The sequence below is a fragment of the Centruroides sculpturatus genome, unplaced genomic scaffold, assembly GCF_000671375.1.
Source record: "Centruroides sculpturatus isolate CEXI.00-Female unplaced genomic scaffold, Cexi_2.0 scaffold1928, whole genome shotgun sequence".
Classification (NCBI taxonomy): Eukaryota; Metazoa; Arthropoda; class Arachnida; order Scorpiones; family Buthidae; genus Centruroides; species Centruroides sculpturatus.
In genome coordinates this window covers 56,739-72,515 of record NW_019386023.1, presented here as the reverse complement: position 1 = coordinate 72,515, position 15,777 = coordinate 56,739, and the positions used below count along the sequence as shown (strand labels likewise).

Here is a 15,777-nt window from a genome sequence, read left to right as displayed (position 1 = left end):
AACGGTGACAGGCAACATGACATATCAGAAACAAATAAATCATTTCTGTCATCAAACGGAATTATCCTTATTTAGAAACATATCTCAGATACATTTATATATATGACAGTATAAATTGCGGCCTTTGGCACAAAACTAGCTCCCAAATCTCCTAAATTTTAGAAAGTTTTGATATTTTCGTTGGTTAAATGAACAAAATACAATGTTTAAAACATTTCTAATTACTACAATAATGTAAAATGCTAGAAGAAACTTTCTTCCAGAAGTTTACACCAGAATCTGGAAGAGCAATTCTTCTAGCAGTTTACATTATTAGGAACGTTTAACATTGCTAATTATACAATAATGTAAATTTGTTTCAATGTCACTATGTAGAATTCTCTGTGTCACTTTTAATAAAGCATGTCAAATAAGAATAACTCGGTGTTTTTATTAATTAATGAGCACTAAGTTTTGGTTCTATGGAGGATTCATCACACAATATTGATGCTGTAGGAGTAATCACACAGAAATGGGTGAACACAGGTTTATTATACTGATGGTATGTATTTCAGACAGTCTATCTGTCCCTCTTCAGTACTCGTTAATTCATATATTGTAATATAGGGTCAAAAAGCAAATCATCAATCAGTTTTTTAAGTAAAAAACATGTTTTTTTTATTACAAAGTGCCTAAATTCTGAACAAATTGTGCTACATAAATTATTTTCCTTTTAAGAATTTATAAATGTTATATTTAAGTAACTCAGTATTTACATGGTCATTCACAGAAATGATTAATAGACACCAAATGGGATATTTATCTAACGATAGCATCTACATTCCATCTGAATTTTAAAATGCTACTTTGGTTGGAAATGCCGAGACATTCTTTCGAATTTACGCGATGAAAGAAAAAGGAAATTATTAAAATTTTATGAAGGAGAAGAAGATTAATCAGAAAGTAAATGGAAATCATTTATATTAAAAAATAATAATAATAATAATAATGATGATAGTAAAAGTAACAGCATTGGTAAATCCTGAAAAACAACAAATCAATAATTTATTTTTTAATCTATTAGACACGATTTACTTTTATCCTTTTTCTTGTCGTCGGTTTTTTCTTCCGATTTTTCTTTTCTTTCTTTGCCTTCTTCTTTTTTGATCCCTTCTTTCTTTTCCGCGTCTCGGTTGGTAATTTTGTTATTTATGAGATTGTGGAGCGCGATTACCGAACGAGCCAGCGAGGCTAAGTACACGACAAGCATCTGATCGTTAGTTTTAACGTAGAGGGATTTAACAAATTCCTGAGAATTTACATCCGGTAATAAGTTGAATATATCTTGCAGGTGATAAATAATGGTGTGATTCACGGGTAGATTTCCGGCTATTATCTAAAATTTAGTAAGTACATAATAAAGATGCTGTGATTTAGAAATGAAATTTTTTAAATGAAAAAACGTACCTGTTCCAAGTAAGTTCTAATGTCGTTAATTTGAGAATGTAAACCTTTAAGACCTCTCAGCTGATTGGTTATTCTTTGAGACAATGTGCCGAGTGTCGTGTCTTTTATGTCCCTGAAAATTGTTTAAAATTTAAATTAAAAAGTACTAATTGGAAACGTTTTACCATATTAGTTATTTTAACAGAAAAATCTACCTCAACAAGTGTTCAACTCCAACTTCTTCAGCTTCTTCTGCTCCAATTTCGCTTGGTACGTGTTCAAAAGTTTTTGTAGTTGGTGTTCCATCCTAATTAATAAAAGAAAAAGATTTTCATGACGTTTATCCAATTTTAAAACAATTTATTAGATTTTTGTACAGAAAAATTTTATGTATTGGATATTTCTGCAAATATTGGGCTTCATTACAAGAACAAAGCAACTTCTCTATAAAATACGCACAGGCTTACTTTTGAAAACTTAAAAATTGCATCATTTATCATCAGAAGAATTGTAACATTCATCATCATTGCACTAAAACATCTCACTATTATTATTCCACACTTTGTCTTCATCATTTTCAGATTCACCGACTCCAACCCACACAGCTGAAGTTGATAAAACTGAAGAACTGTGGTGCCAAAAGCAACAAAGAATAAGCCCATGGATTTAATTTTAGAAGGGTTTATTTATAAAAATATCTATTACATATAGGGAACCATAAGAGTTATGTTAATTTGTTTTACAAGTAAAGCATGCACAGAGTTAAGGAACGAATTTATTTTGATGGAGGGAACTTCAGTCAGCAAGAAGTTGCCGTAGAGTTTAACAGACTACATCCAGAATTCCCCAATCACACACACACACACACAGATCTGGGTGCAGCTTGTTAAACTCTATGGCAACTTCTCTCAAGCTATAGATCCCCAACATCAAAATAACTTGAATTATTCGTTCCAACTTACAGCACGTTACCTATAAAAGAATAAACAAAGATCAATGAAACTTCTATAGTTCCAGACAGTCTGTATATATTTTAAAGACTGAAATAACTTTTAAAAATTATTGTAAGTGCACAAAAACAATCCTGTTTAGAAGTAAGATCATAATTTTTCAGACTGTATATGATAAAATATTAATTTACACAAATATATAATAAATTTCAAACAGTTTTATTAATGATCTTCAATTTTCATTATATCCAAAGATCCCACATAAATTGGAAGACGGTTAATAAAACTGTCATATAATAAATCAACTATCTTAAAGTTCATAATAGTACCATTAAATTAATTAAATCACAGCGACCTACACATTTCAAAATTTAATTAATAACGGATATATTCAATTAAGTTTGCTTACTTGTGTAAATATTAATTTATATATTGAATGATTTCATAACAAATGTAGTAATTCCCGGCAGAAAAATTTGTCATAAATGATGGATACAAGAACACGCAATTTACGTAAACAATGCGATGAAGATATATTCGTGTGGCGTACTTAGTAAAAAGTCATCCGCAACATCAAGCGGTAGAAATTTCAAAGAAAGAATCAAATTTAAAATCATTTTGAATTGTTTACACCACTTCACTATCTTGCTTAATAGTTTTCTAAAGCAAATGCTTTGTCCTGGTAGTGTCTAGCAGAGCCGGACAGCACATTTTAGTGCCAATAAGTAATATTGAAGAAGAAACAATGCTTTGTAACCGTGATGTGAATGGCTGGTTGGTTGAGGTAGTAAAGACATCATTTTCCCACTCAGGTAAACTAACACTTCCTCTCCTATTGGAACTAAGAGGGGGTTTTCTTGTGTCTATTATGGTTTTGGTCAGGCTTGGTGGTGAGAAATGGGACTTAACATATTCAAGATTGCACCATCCCTGTAAAATTTCCAACCCAGACTTGAACTGGGTCCTCCAGATTGGAAAGCCAGCACTTTTACTGCCTCAGTAAGTGAGAGAACTGGGTTAGGAACCTCAGAAATTTATCCCAATACTTTGGACTCCATCCCTCATTACCTGGTTATCCATGTTACGATTGTAGTCAAATCCACAGTAAGGTCTTGGTAAGCACCAGGGTAGGTATGTGGTTTAAAAAATCAAAATTTAACTACATTTTATTGGGGTTGTTTCTTGAAGAAACCTAACTATTTTGTATTTTTTTTTTTAATTTCTACTGCTTAATGTCGTAGGAAGCATTTTGTTAACTCTACAATATAACATGACATTCTTTAAGAATTAAAGTATTGAAAAACATCTCTTGAACAATCTGAATTATTCAATAAATATAGTTTGTTCATTTATTAAAATAGCTATTTGACCCACTTCTTAATTAATTATGTATAATTTAGAATAAATATTAATGGAATATGACAATTAGAAGCTTATTTATTAATCAGATGTCAAATATTTCTAAACAGAATCTGCTTCTGATTAAAATTAATAAAAATGTATTAATGATTTAACTTATAAAACTAAAGAAACAGCATCCAGATGTTCTTCTAATAAATATATTTTATAATTTCTTTAAATTTTAATTTTAAATTTAACAATTATTTGTTATTTCTTACGTTTGTAAGCTGAAGATGGACAGAACACAACAATGTTACTCACTAACTTCTTGGCATACAGGATTACACGCATACTTGCATAAAAGCTGTCATCATGACATGCTTTGTGGACTTACATGACATTTGAAATGCTTTTTAATGCAGAAAATATCAAAATTACAATTTGATTTGAAAAATTTACATCGCTTAAACTGTAATTGCGATGTTCTCATCTACAAAAGTTCTTAAATAAAAAGATTAACAGAATTAGAATTATTACATTGTATTGATACCAGAGGAACATTTTAAACCAATTTCTACATCCTCAAAATAAAGATCAATGCCATTAATGCAAAAAATTTATAGAATATAATGAAGAAATTTTAAAACAAAGACCATTTAGTAACCACTATAAAACCAGAATACTCAAATTTTATGGTAACAGTTTTTATTCACATCCTACTTTATTGTTTTTTAAAAGAGCCCACCAGTTGTCGAGTGGATAAAATCATTGAACACTGGTAGTTAGTTGCAGATTTGCACTAGATCAATGGGTAGGCTACGTGAAGCTTTTGTGTTTTCTTCATGTACCCTAAATAGGGGGCCAGTTTCCTATAGAAAGTTCTCCTGGGAGACATACCCTTAGCAGATCTCTGAAGTATTGTGTTGCCTTATTCCATCAATCCAAGTCCTTTTTTTAAAATATTCTTTTGCTTATAAAATAAACCATACTTAATAAAAAAATATATCTTCTCAAACTACCTTTCTACACAAATGACACACACTAAATGCAATGCGTGTGCATCATTTTTATGTTATTTTACTAGCTTTACTATGCAATTGTAGCAATCTTTTAAATATTTGTAATTTGAATTTTAAAAGAATTTCACCTATCAAATGAAAGATTTGCATCATTTGCAATGTAAATTCAGTGAAAAATATGCATCAAATGCAATGCATTCCATATTGTAGTGGAAATAGAATATAATTTAGTGTTTTTACATACTTTTTAAATGGATTTCTCCTTACTTTTAAAACACATTTATTGAAAATTATGAAGTATTATTTTGAAAGAAAATTTTACTTTCTGTTTAAAAATTTTTTTAAAGGTATTAATTTAAAAATTAATTAACTTTATGATAAAAATATTAATGAAAAGATAAATCTAACTAAAAAAATCTTTTGATAATTTAAACTAGATTACACTTTACTTTTTTCTTTTGAAAATGTTCTTGGTTTTTACATTAACATCTCAATTATATGTACTTTCCTTTCTGATCAATAAATTAATTTAATCATATCTACTTTCTGTAATTTTATTTTTAAAAATAGTGAAATTATACAGCAAAAGGAAATTTAATAGATTAAACGTTAAAACGATTTAAAAAACAGTTTACTGAAATTATCGCTATTTTTTTACGCTAAATAACAACTTTCTAACCCGAAAAAAACAGTTTAACTAGGAAATTTTAGAATATAAAAATTATAGCTTTATCAGAATTATATTTAATCTACTTAGTTATCATAATCTAAATCTACAGATATCTTTCAAATGGTAAATAATGTGTTAAATCTTATGGAACCACCATTGTTATGTAATACCTACCCATATTTACTTTTTAAAGTATTGTAAAAACCAATATTTTAAAAAATAACTGTATTAACAGCATAAAAATAGATGTATTAATCAAGACATTAGAAGTTTCCTTTGTAGTCAATTAGTCAATTGTATTTATTTTATATTTTTCTTAAATAAGTATTAAAAAATTAATATTTTTTCTTGTATTCTGTAATGTCAAAGATAATGTCAAAGATATTGTCAAGAAAACCACAAACGTTAATATTTATAAATTCTAAAAAGATCCGACAAAATTATTTATAATTTTATTTCTCTTCACACAGGTCAACTTTTTATTGATTATTGATTTATCAGTTTTACATTACCTGAAGTTTTTGAAACAAACTTTGCGGTTTAAAGGAAATATCCATCAGAAACGATTTTGCATATTCTTAATGAATTCAATCAAGTGATTATCCTATAAGTGTTCACGGAATAGAAAGCGTAATTATTAAATCTCTAACTGCATTATTAATTACTACATTCCACTATACCTTTAAAATGCAGTCTACTTTTGTCTAGTTCTCTAACGTTTTCGGTCTAATTCATAGACCATCTTCAGGATTGATGTAAAAAAATTTTAAAAATTTGAACTTTCCCAACGGTAATTCGAACAATGCACGTTCTATAATCTTCAGATATTCGATCGCGCATGTCCATTAGCTCTTTATAATGCCGCCGCTCTCCATGCCAATGCTATTCTACTTGACTCTCGAAAATTTATATTTAGCCCCTTTTTTCTGTATTTATAAATGTGCCATGCCTCTGCATACTTTAGATGTCGTATATTAGCAATCTTTTGTATAATATCCGCCTTGCTCCATTCGATTGTAATCTCTGCAGGATCCGCGATAGCATAATTGGCCAAAGCCGTGATCGGTTGTTTAGATCTTATATTTTTTTCGTGCTCCTTCAACCTTTCTCTTAAGGAAAGTTCAAATTTTTTAAATTTTTTTACATCAATCCTGAAGAAGGTCTATGAATTAGACCGAAAACGTTAGAGAACTAGACAAAAGTAGACTGCATTTTAAAGGTATAGTGGAATGTAGAAAGTGTAATGATAAAAACAAAAATAAATCCTTTGTTATACATAAGAATATAACTCAAATATTCGTGTGCACTTTTTACTTAAATTTATTATGTCAACTAAAAAAGAATATTTTTAATTGATGTAAAGAATTTAAAATTTCATTTAAAATAAAATGCATACAAATCATTAATATATTGAATGACCAGGAATACTCGAAACACTATTTCTTATAAATGTTTTCTTGAAAATTTGAGAGTTCTTACTGCTATGTGAGTATTAAGAATGTCTTTCTCAAGGACTATTGCGAGTCTGGCCAGTCGAATGGTGAGGGACAGCCTGATGTATCCAGGAGACAGATGCCTACGAAAACTTCCTAAGCAGTTGCGTGCTTGGATTCAATACTAAGTTTCTCAGAGTTGCAGGCCAACATCTTTAATGCTTCAGCCATCCAGCCAACCTTTTAATCATATTTATGTTCAAAAGTTCAAGCCCAAAAACAAAATCGGAAACAGTATATAGCAACCAATAAAAAGTTCACGTGCAAAGAGGAAAATAAAATTTTTTTATCTTTTAATTTTATAGTTTTTTTATTAGTAACATTTGACATTATAAAATATGATTTTATTTCAGCGCATTATTTATTAAAGAAAATTTTCTAAACATTTAAATGATTATTATTCATGTTTATAACACATCATAAATTAAATATTGAAATAGAAGAAAAGAAAAACATATTTACATCATGTACTTCTTCCACAGCTATGTATGCTTCTGTCGGCAAACCAAGATCTTTTGGTTTTGCATCAATTATAACAAAAACCTAATAAAAAATAAATAATTAAAATAGTATAAATTGTATTTTTCTTGAAAATTTAGATATATTTAATCTTTTTACAGTCAAACCCTATTTATATGTTTCTCAGCTGTACATTTCTGTACTGTACTTTCTTTGTATACAATATACTTATAAATGGGTTTCAACTGTATACAAAAGATTTAATTCTAAACTTACAGAGTTAGGACAGTATCTTCTGATTAATTCATTAATTGCAATGTCATTTTGATGAAGCTTAGGTCCAGTATGATACCATCCGACAATTCTTTCACGAGCTGTGTAAAAAGAAATTTAAAATATTTTAAAAATTAATATAAAAGCATTAGTCTGTAAATCTACATCAACATTAAAGACATTTTTAACTCAAATATCTTGAATTACATATCAAATAAGGCAAGGTATTTTAGTTGAATATGACCTTTCTACAAAGTCACCTTCAGTTAAAGATTCATCTTTGGGAAATATTTTTTTACTTCATATGAAAAACAACAAAGAACAACATTTGAACAATAATAATTTGACAACCTGAAAGATCAGATTTGTTATCTGAAAAACAGATTAGATCAGAAACCTGATAGTGATCTTAAGATAAAGCTAGATGAAGTGACAGGCATTTTATTAATAGATCATTAGTATATATGAAGTTTAGAATAGAGATAAAGGTTAATCAGCAGTCTGTGATAATAGGCAGACACACAATAATCACACGGGACAAACAATCCAATGATGAAATAATAAAAAAAAAAGGAATGACATGTATCAATGATGAATATGCATTTAAAATGAACTGTGAATGGAATAGAGAGAGCTGATTTTATACAAAAAGCAAAAATATTCCACATAACAGGTTTCTCTGCGAATGCATAAAATATAATTAGCTATTAAATTATAATAAAGAAAATAAATGAGCAGCAGATGTGGGAGGACCTGTGAAAAGAAATTATAGAAGAAATTTATTTTCTATGCAGAAAATTTACTAACAAAGCTGTTTATCAAAATATTTAAAAACTATTTTCTGATTACTAACTAAACTCCATATATACATTCTCATTTGTTAACTACGAACTCAACAACAACCCAAAAAACTCTTTTTTCCTCCAACCCCCAAAATCCTGCACGATCCTCAGAATTTTGGCCTTTGGAGAAATTGGCTGAAAGTTTAAAATACAGTATGTTATAGTTCTTAACTAATTGATGAAAGCTATCAACGAATACAAAACTTGAAAATGGTTAACTTTTTTAGAATTATTTGAATATACAGGGTAGTAACAAAAGTCTCTCCCCAGCCAATTATTTCAAAAAGTAATAGATCAATCATTGTAGATGCAACCATTACCTTTTAATGCAATCCGAAATATCAAGTGGGATCCCAAAATAGGCTGTCAAATATGACAGGTAAATGCTTCACTGCACAACATACAGATGTAGCAGTGCATTGCTGCATAACTTGCAAAAGTGGTCGAATGTGCAGCTAGGTTTAGATTAGCAATGACATAGTGATTAGGTTAAAGCTATTTTATATAATGGTTCTTTGATATTTTCTGTTAAATTGGATCATTTCCATATCATTAATGCTAACCTAGCCATACATTCAACTATCAATACTTTCACATTGCATTTGTGTTATTCAGCAATGCACTGCTACCCCTGCATGTTGTGCAGTGAAGCATTTACTTTTCACATTTGACAGACCATTACGAGATCCTACTTGATATTTTGAAATGTATTAAAAGGTAATAGTGTGTATTTTTTCATCTTCGTTTTACCTATTAAGTTTTGAAATAATTGGCTATTTGAGCTTTTGTTACCATCCTGTATGTACTGTACATCTCCCATATATTTGAACTATTATAGTAAAAAAGCTTTGTGTCATTGAGACTTTTTGTCAGTTAGTCAAGAACTAAAACATACTAAAATTTCAGCAAATTTCACCAAGGGTCAAAACCCAAAAGAATTGTGAGAGATCTTTTGAAGATATTGCACATCTTACATTTAACAGTTGTTCGAAATTTTATGCCCAATGAATATTAACGAACCTTTTTCAGGCCCATTATGGATTTGGCCAAACCCCAAATGGAGAGGCCAAGTAGTGAAGAATGGGACACAACGTATCAACCTCGAAGCAATAGGCCATTGCCTTAATTGCCTTCAAAAATATTTATATAGTTTATTAAAAATTTACTTATGTTTTATATTCAATGCATTGTATAATTTTAATAAATAATGATAATTTGGATAACATTTAAAAAGTTACTTACCATTTACCTTCTTGAACATACTGTACATATTTTCCAAATAATCATGATCCAAAAACCAAACTGTTTTATCTCTGTCGTCTTCATCAAATGGAACTGCCAGAGCAAATGAAATAGTTAACATATAGCATAATAAAATACAATAATAATAATAATAATTAGTAAAATCAATTATTAAACCAGCAATTAATCTCATAACTTTCCTTTCCTGGTAAAAAATATCAATGTTTAAGAAACATTAAGACATATTAGAATGAAGTTAAATTGCTTGTTGTGCCATCTATTTTGAGATTTTATTAAAAATAACTTTCGTATTATTAATTGTTACAAAAGACTTAATTTTGAGCTTAAGGATGGGTTTTATAAAAAATTGTATGCTTATAACAAGTAAAATCGCTGGTATTTTTGAAAAAATTAAATTAAATTAGCTGAATTAAAAAAGAAATTTCTCCTGGCGGGTTACCCACAAAGACTGTTAAAAAAAAAAATGGGAACTTAAAATAAATAATCTTAAAAAGCCACAAGACAATAAAAAAAAACAAATGATATAAAGTATATCGGCTTTCCATACATCAAAGAACTACACGAACAAATTGATAATGAAATAAGTAATATAAATTTCAAGTTAGCACCGTCATACCAAAAAATGTATACAAGGCTTAAACAGCTCAACACTGAGAAAAAACNTTTATAACAAATTGTAAATGGTAATACCGAGTAAAATGATTAAATCCGATCCCATTCGAGATACGACACGTAATCCCCTCTATCTCCGCACCTCTTCGACCTTTGACCACCAAAATTTATAGGCATCAATCCCTCTAACAAATGAAAATCCATGTTAAATTTCAGAAAATTTCGACGAAAGGCACACGAGTTATTAAATTTCAAAGTGGGCGAACAAAATCGCGTAACAACAAGCATCAGTGGCGCGTTATTCTATGGGTAAAAAGGGCGGTCCCCATCAACAGGGGGCCCCCAAACCAATCTTTTATAAGAAAATATTTCCCCCCCTAAAAAAAATGTCAACACTAAGCGGGACCCCTCCTAATTCAAGTTTGCCTTAGCCCCGTGAAGCTACAACGAGCCACGGACACGAATTTCTCCACGTTTGAAGGGGTCCCGAGTCCAAAAACGTAAAAAGATCTTACGGTGTCATTTTTTTTTTTTTTTTGAGTGATCGACATATTTCCTCTCCGTTACACAAAGCCAAAAAACAAGAATTTTAAATGCCAGAAACTGTTATAAATAACAATATTAATGAAGTCGAATGCGTGTTATCTGGAAAAGAGTGTTGAAAATTCACAAAGAAAATTGATTTTTATCTAGAACAGAAAGAAGATAAAAGGCTTTTCTGTAATATTTCATATTTCTGGATTAAGTGTCTGTTGCATATTCAGTTCCCCCTTGCACTTTCTCCTAAATTATCATAGTTATAGGTTATGTTAACCAGCAAATGGAAGTGGAAAACGTGAGATAAAGATAAGAAGAAACTCATTTGTTAGCTGTCATTCCCCTTTATTCATATTTATTTTTGTCGCTATTCAATTTGCTGTTATTCTCTGCTAAATCTCGTGCAAACATTCTCCATCCGTACAGTTCTTTTTTTGATTTGATAAAGAAGTTGTTGATGTTTATCTTGTGTTTTGTTAAAAATATCTTGAAATTTTCTAAAGATTTCAATGATTGATCGCGTGTCTACCCCCATTCTAAGCCGCGTAACAGCGTAAGAATTCGTGAAAGTAACTTAAACTTTTTATTAAATTACACGTTCTTTACGTTTCTATTGTGAAAGGGGGTTGAAAGGTTTATATTTTACAGCGGAAAGATTGTTGCAACTAAAATACAGTGACGAATCGTTGTATTGCCATTATTGGGCCACACTGAATAACAATACAAAAGTGTAGCATGCAATGTACAACCGTGAATGTAGAATTATTGGGTTGAGATAATGCAACACGTGGCGAAAAGGACTTTCGTGAAGAAATCCGGAAAACTCCACGTGGCTGGACGTCAGTGGGGCACGAAACATGCGAGAAACCAGTGTTTGGCGGCCATTTATCTTTAAATTATACTAAATATTGAAAACGTAGATTGAATTTTACATTATAAAACTATAATTTCGATCTATTTTGTGAAAAATACAGAGAAATATAATAAAATCATCTCTCCTTTTTTTTTACTACGCGTGCTTTCAAAATTACAACTTTGAGATCCTTGAATGACTTCCACACGTGTCTATCGAACCCCCATATTACTTTGGATTTGACATCTTTGAAAGGTTAAAGGGCAGAATTTCTATGAATTACTGTATTTAATTTTCCTTTTCGCACTCGGATTATAAGAAAAGCACCTCACAGAAGAGTGAAATACATAGAAACCAAGCTGCCCGGTGTTCGGAGGAACGATAAAACTCTCGTGTCACTACACGGGCGATCAGCATTTTCTCTTCAAAGTCCATTAATATAATGTGAAAAAGTGTGAATTACTTGGGTTTGACAGACTAATAGCCCATATTTTATTTTACAAAGAACGTGTATCGGACAGGGAGGTGAGCAAAGAGGTAAAAAAAAAAAAAATAATGCCGGATAGATAACGAAATGATTAATAATATATAATAAATCGTACAAATTAGATTGGAATTACGAGCCTAACTTTGCTTGTTATATGCAGTTCTAACCCTCAATAGGATCGTCAACACCAATGAGAAATGGAGAATTTAATAAATCACGCGGTTCGGATACCATTTATTGATTGATTAACGTACTGTACTTTGTACTTCGTATCAAGACAATACGGCAGGCCTTAAAGGAAGGCCCTATCTGCATTAGGTTCAACAAGCATGGATGAGACCCTAATATCAATAATAAATTATGAAGATATAGATGGGATTCGAACCCGGATTCTTCCCATGTGTACTGTACGTACGAGATTATTCAGTCGATATTAGGATTGTAGAGCATAAACTTAGTACAGTATTTTACACGCGAACACCTCTAGAAGGCAGATAGAAGGGATGGTTTATATGCCTTCTAGAGAGAGAATTTAATAAAGAAATCGAACCCGAACCCTTACAGACAGAATCCAAATACAAAAGCGCACTTCTCCTTCTTCTAATTACGCGATTATACTAAAAATAATATTGCAAATGATAAAAAGTCCACAAAAGGAGGAAGGGAAATCAAAGACGAAAGTATCATTAAAGTTTTCTTAAGGTTAAAACTAATTAAATGATAAAAGTAAGTATAATTTACACTACTTCAAAGCCTTATCTTATTTTTCCGTATAAGATATATTTAGACAGGTTAATTTAAAGGATTTTTATCTTAAATAATTTATAGGTTGGGTTCAATTAAACATTAATTTGTTGCTTATATAACTTTCTAATTATACCCTCTTCCCTTGTAAAGAACTGTAAATATCCTTCCCTTTCAAATTAAACATTTTTTTTTTCTAATTATGATTAATCATTTAATGTAATGCTTACATTTTGTTTCTTAGCAACATCCTCCATCTTTATCAATTTCTCTGATGAGATTAATTTTAATTAGCAATTTGCTAACTGAAAGAAAGAAAGAAAAAAACAAATATGGCTTCTTTATATAAATTTTAAAAACAGTAAAATTCAATTAAGCTACAGTTAGTTTTTTACTTATTCAAATTAACAAATTATTCATTTCTTTTTGTTTTTACTTTACAAAAGACATTGATTATATAGCGTTATGGCGTTAAATCGAAGCTGGAATACCATAAAGCTTCGATTTAGCGTCATTAGAATTGGGTTAAATCGAGTGAGGTATTAAACTGAAGGTTTTGTTTGATGAGATACGGCAATCGAACCACCCTCCTGGGGGTTTTCTATGGGGAAAATGACCCCTATTTAGGTGTTATACGCGTGAAGAAAACTGGGAAAACTTCACTGTTGCTGAGGTGCGAACCCGTGAACAGTGTTAAGTGGTTAAACTGAAGTAACTCGCACTATAACGGGGTGAACACGCGATAATGCCATTTGTAACGCTTCAGAAACTGAAATGTTCTCCATTTATACGTTTAGAAATAGGAAGACGTTATATCGAGGTTTAAATTTAAGTGTTTACAACTTTTAATGAACAGAAAGGAGTCGATTTGAGGCAGAGTTTTGAGCAAAGAGACATTAATCTGAATATAGGAAAAAAAGAAATTTCTAACATAATTAGGAAACGTAAAGCAAGTTGTTAGAGTAGAAACACGTTTAAAATTACTTTATAATTAATTCAATTACCAAACACATCGACATTACGACTGAATTATACGAAAGAGAAACCCGATATTAAACGAATTAATCTGAAATTCCAATAAATCAGTCACGAAGTCGATGACATTTAATGCTATAAATCACTGCGGGTTGTTTCACTCATCGTTCGATATTTTAATGGTGTTTTAATATTAATTTTTTTTTTTTTAAAGAATATATTACGTGACGTTGAGGAGAATATACGTCATTAAAACGTGTAAAATAAAAGTTTGCCATTGGTTGCATTTGGCTTGTTGATAAATTATCGGTCGAGCAAATGCGACTATAAATCTAAAGGTATTTGCTATATTAACAGAGAAATATATAGAGAGAACATTAGATGAATTGTTAGATTTCTTCTTCCATATCGAACACACGTAGACTTCCTATTAGTTAAAGCATTACTTGAATTTAACAGCAATTTTTTCATGTTTTAGAGTGTAAAATTGGGATATTATTTGCCATTTTTCACGTCTGTATGCAAATTTTCTATTTTAAATAAAGTATAATTAGCATACACGAAGGCTCTACACCTAGTAGTGAGCATATTACCTTAATTGTAGGGGAGTAAGCCACTTTTGGTCTAATTTAGGCCATCTTCAGGATCTATTCTGATAGCAGAGTAGATTGTTCAATTGTTTACTCAGTATTTATTCTCAATTTTTTGCCCAAAAATCCCCTGGTAAAAGTCAGGGCATGTCAAATTTGAAACGAAGTAATTATATATTATAGAAGGAATAAGAACTGCAAGTATTTACTGATATATTCCATTGTAAAGGGGCATTATTTATATTTGAATTTAATGTAAAATGTGTTTTTTAATTAAATAATTTTATTGTTTTATTATGTAAATAACCATGACCTTAATTATACTTTCAGTGATGTTACTGTTACTAAATTAGAATTTATTTAAATTTCTTTAGATCAATCGATATTAATCAATCATTGATCAATACTTTACTTCTTCTGAACTGACCCAATTTCTTGATTTACTATATCCCTGCCGTGCTAAACGTGCCGGATTTATTTATATATTTTCTCTGGAGTATCCACAGTAATTCCTACATTTTATAAGTCCTACGAGTGAGTTCCTTAGAACATAATTTATTGTATGTTTTTTATAGTGATATATCACTAAATAGATATAGATTGTATTGTAGGGAGATAAAAGTAGAGACAAGTTTCCTATCCAGTGGCAATTTTCACGGTAAACACTTATCAACGGTGACAGGCAACATGACATATCAGAAACAAATAAATCATTTCTGTCATCAAACGGAATTATCCTTATTTAGAAACATATCTCAGATACATTTATATATATGACAGTATAAATTGCGGCCTTTGGCACAAAACTAGCTCCCAAATCTCCTAAATTTTAGAAAGTTTTGATATTTTCGTTGGTTAAATGAACAAAATACAATGTTTAAAACATTTCTAATTACTACAATAATGTAAAATGCTAGAAGAAACTTTCTTCCAGAAGTTTACACCAGAATCTGGAAGAGCAATTCTTCTAGCAGTTTACATTATTAGGAACGTTTAACATTGCTAATTATACAATAATGTAAATTTGTTTCAATGTCACTATGTAGAATTCTCTGTGTCACTTTTAATAAAGCATGTCAAATAAGAATAACTCGGTGTTTTTATTAATTAATGAGCACTAAGTTTTGGTTCTATGGAGGATTCATCACACAATATTGATGCTGTAGGAGTAATCACACAGAAATGGGTGAACACAGGTTTATTATACTGATGGTATGTATTTCAGACAGTCTATCTGTCCCTCT

General features: G+C 30.2%; 1 protein-coding gene across 1 annotated transcript; it reads right to left on the bottom strand.

Annotated features, from left to right (window-relative positions):
- Positions 1-631: 631 nt before the first annotated feature.
- LOC111613170 (26S proteasome non-ATPase regulatory subunit 7-like) lies at positions 632-9,835 on the bottom strand. Its single transcript, XM_023354495.1, has 6 exons — positions 9,715-9,835; positions 7,634-7,731; positions 7,361-7,441; positions 1,641-1,732; positions 1,447-1,558; positions 632-1,375 (listed from the first exon to the last, which is right to left on the bottom strand). The coding sequence occupies exons 1-6, from the start codon at positions 9,833-9,835 to the stop codon at positions 1,052-1,054; spliced, it is 828 nt and encodes a 275-aa protein (XP_023210263.1). The 3' UTR covers positions 632-1,051.
- Positions 9,836-15,777: the final 5,942 nt, after the last annotated feature.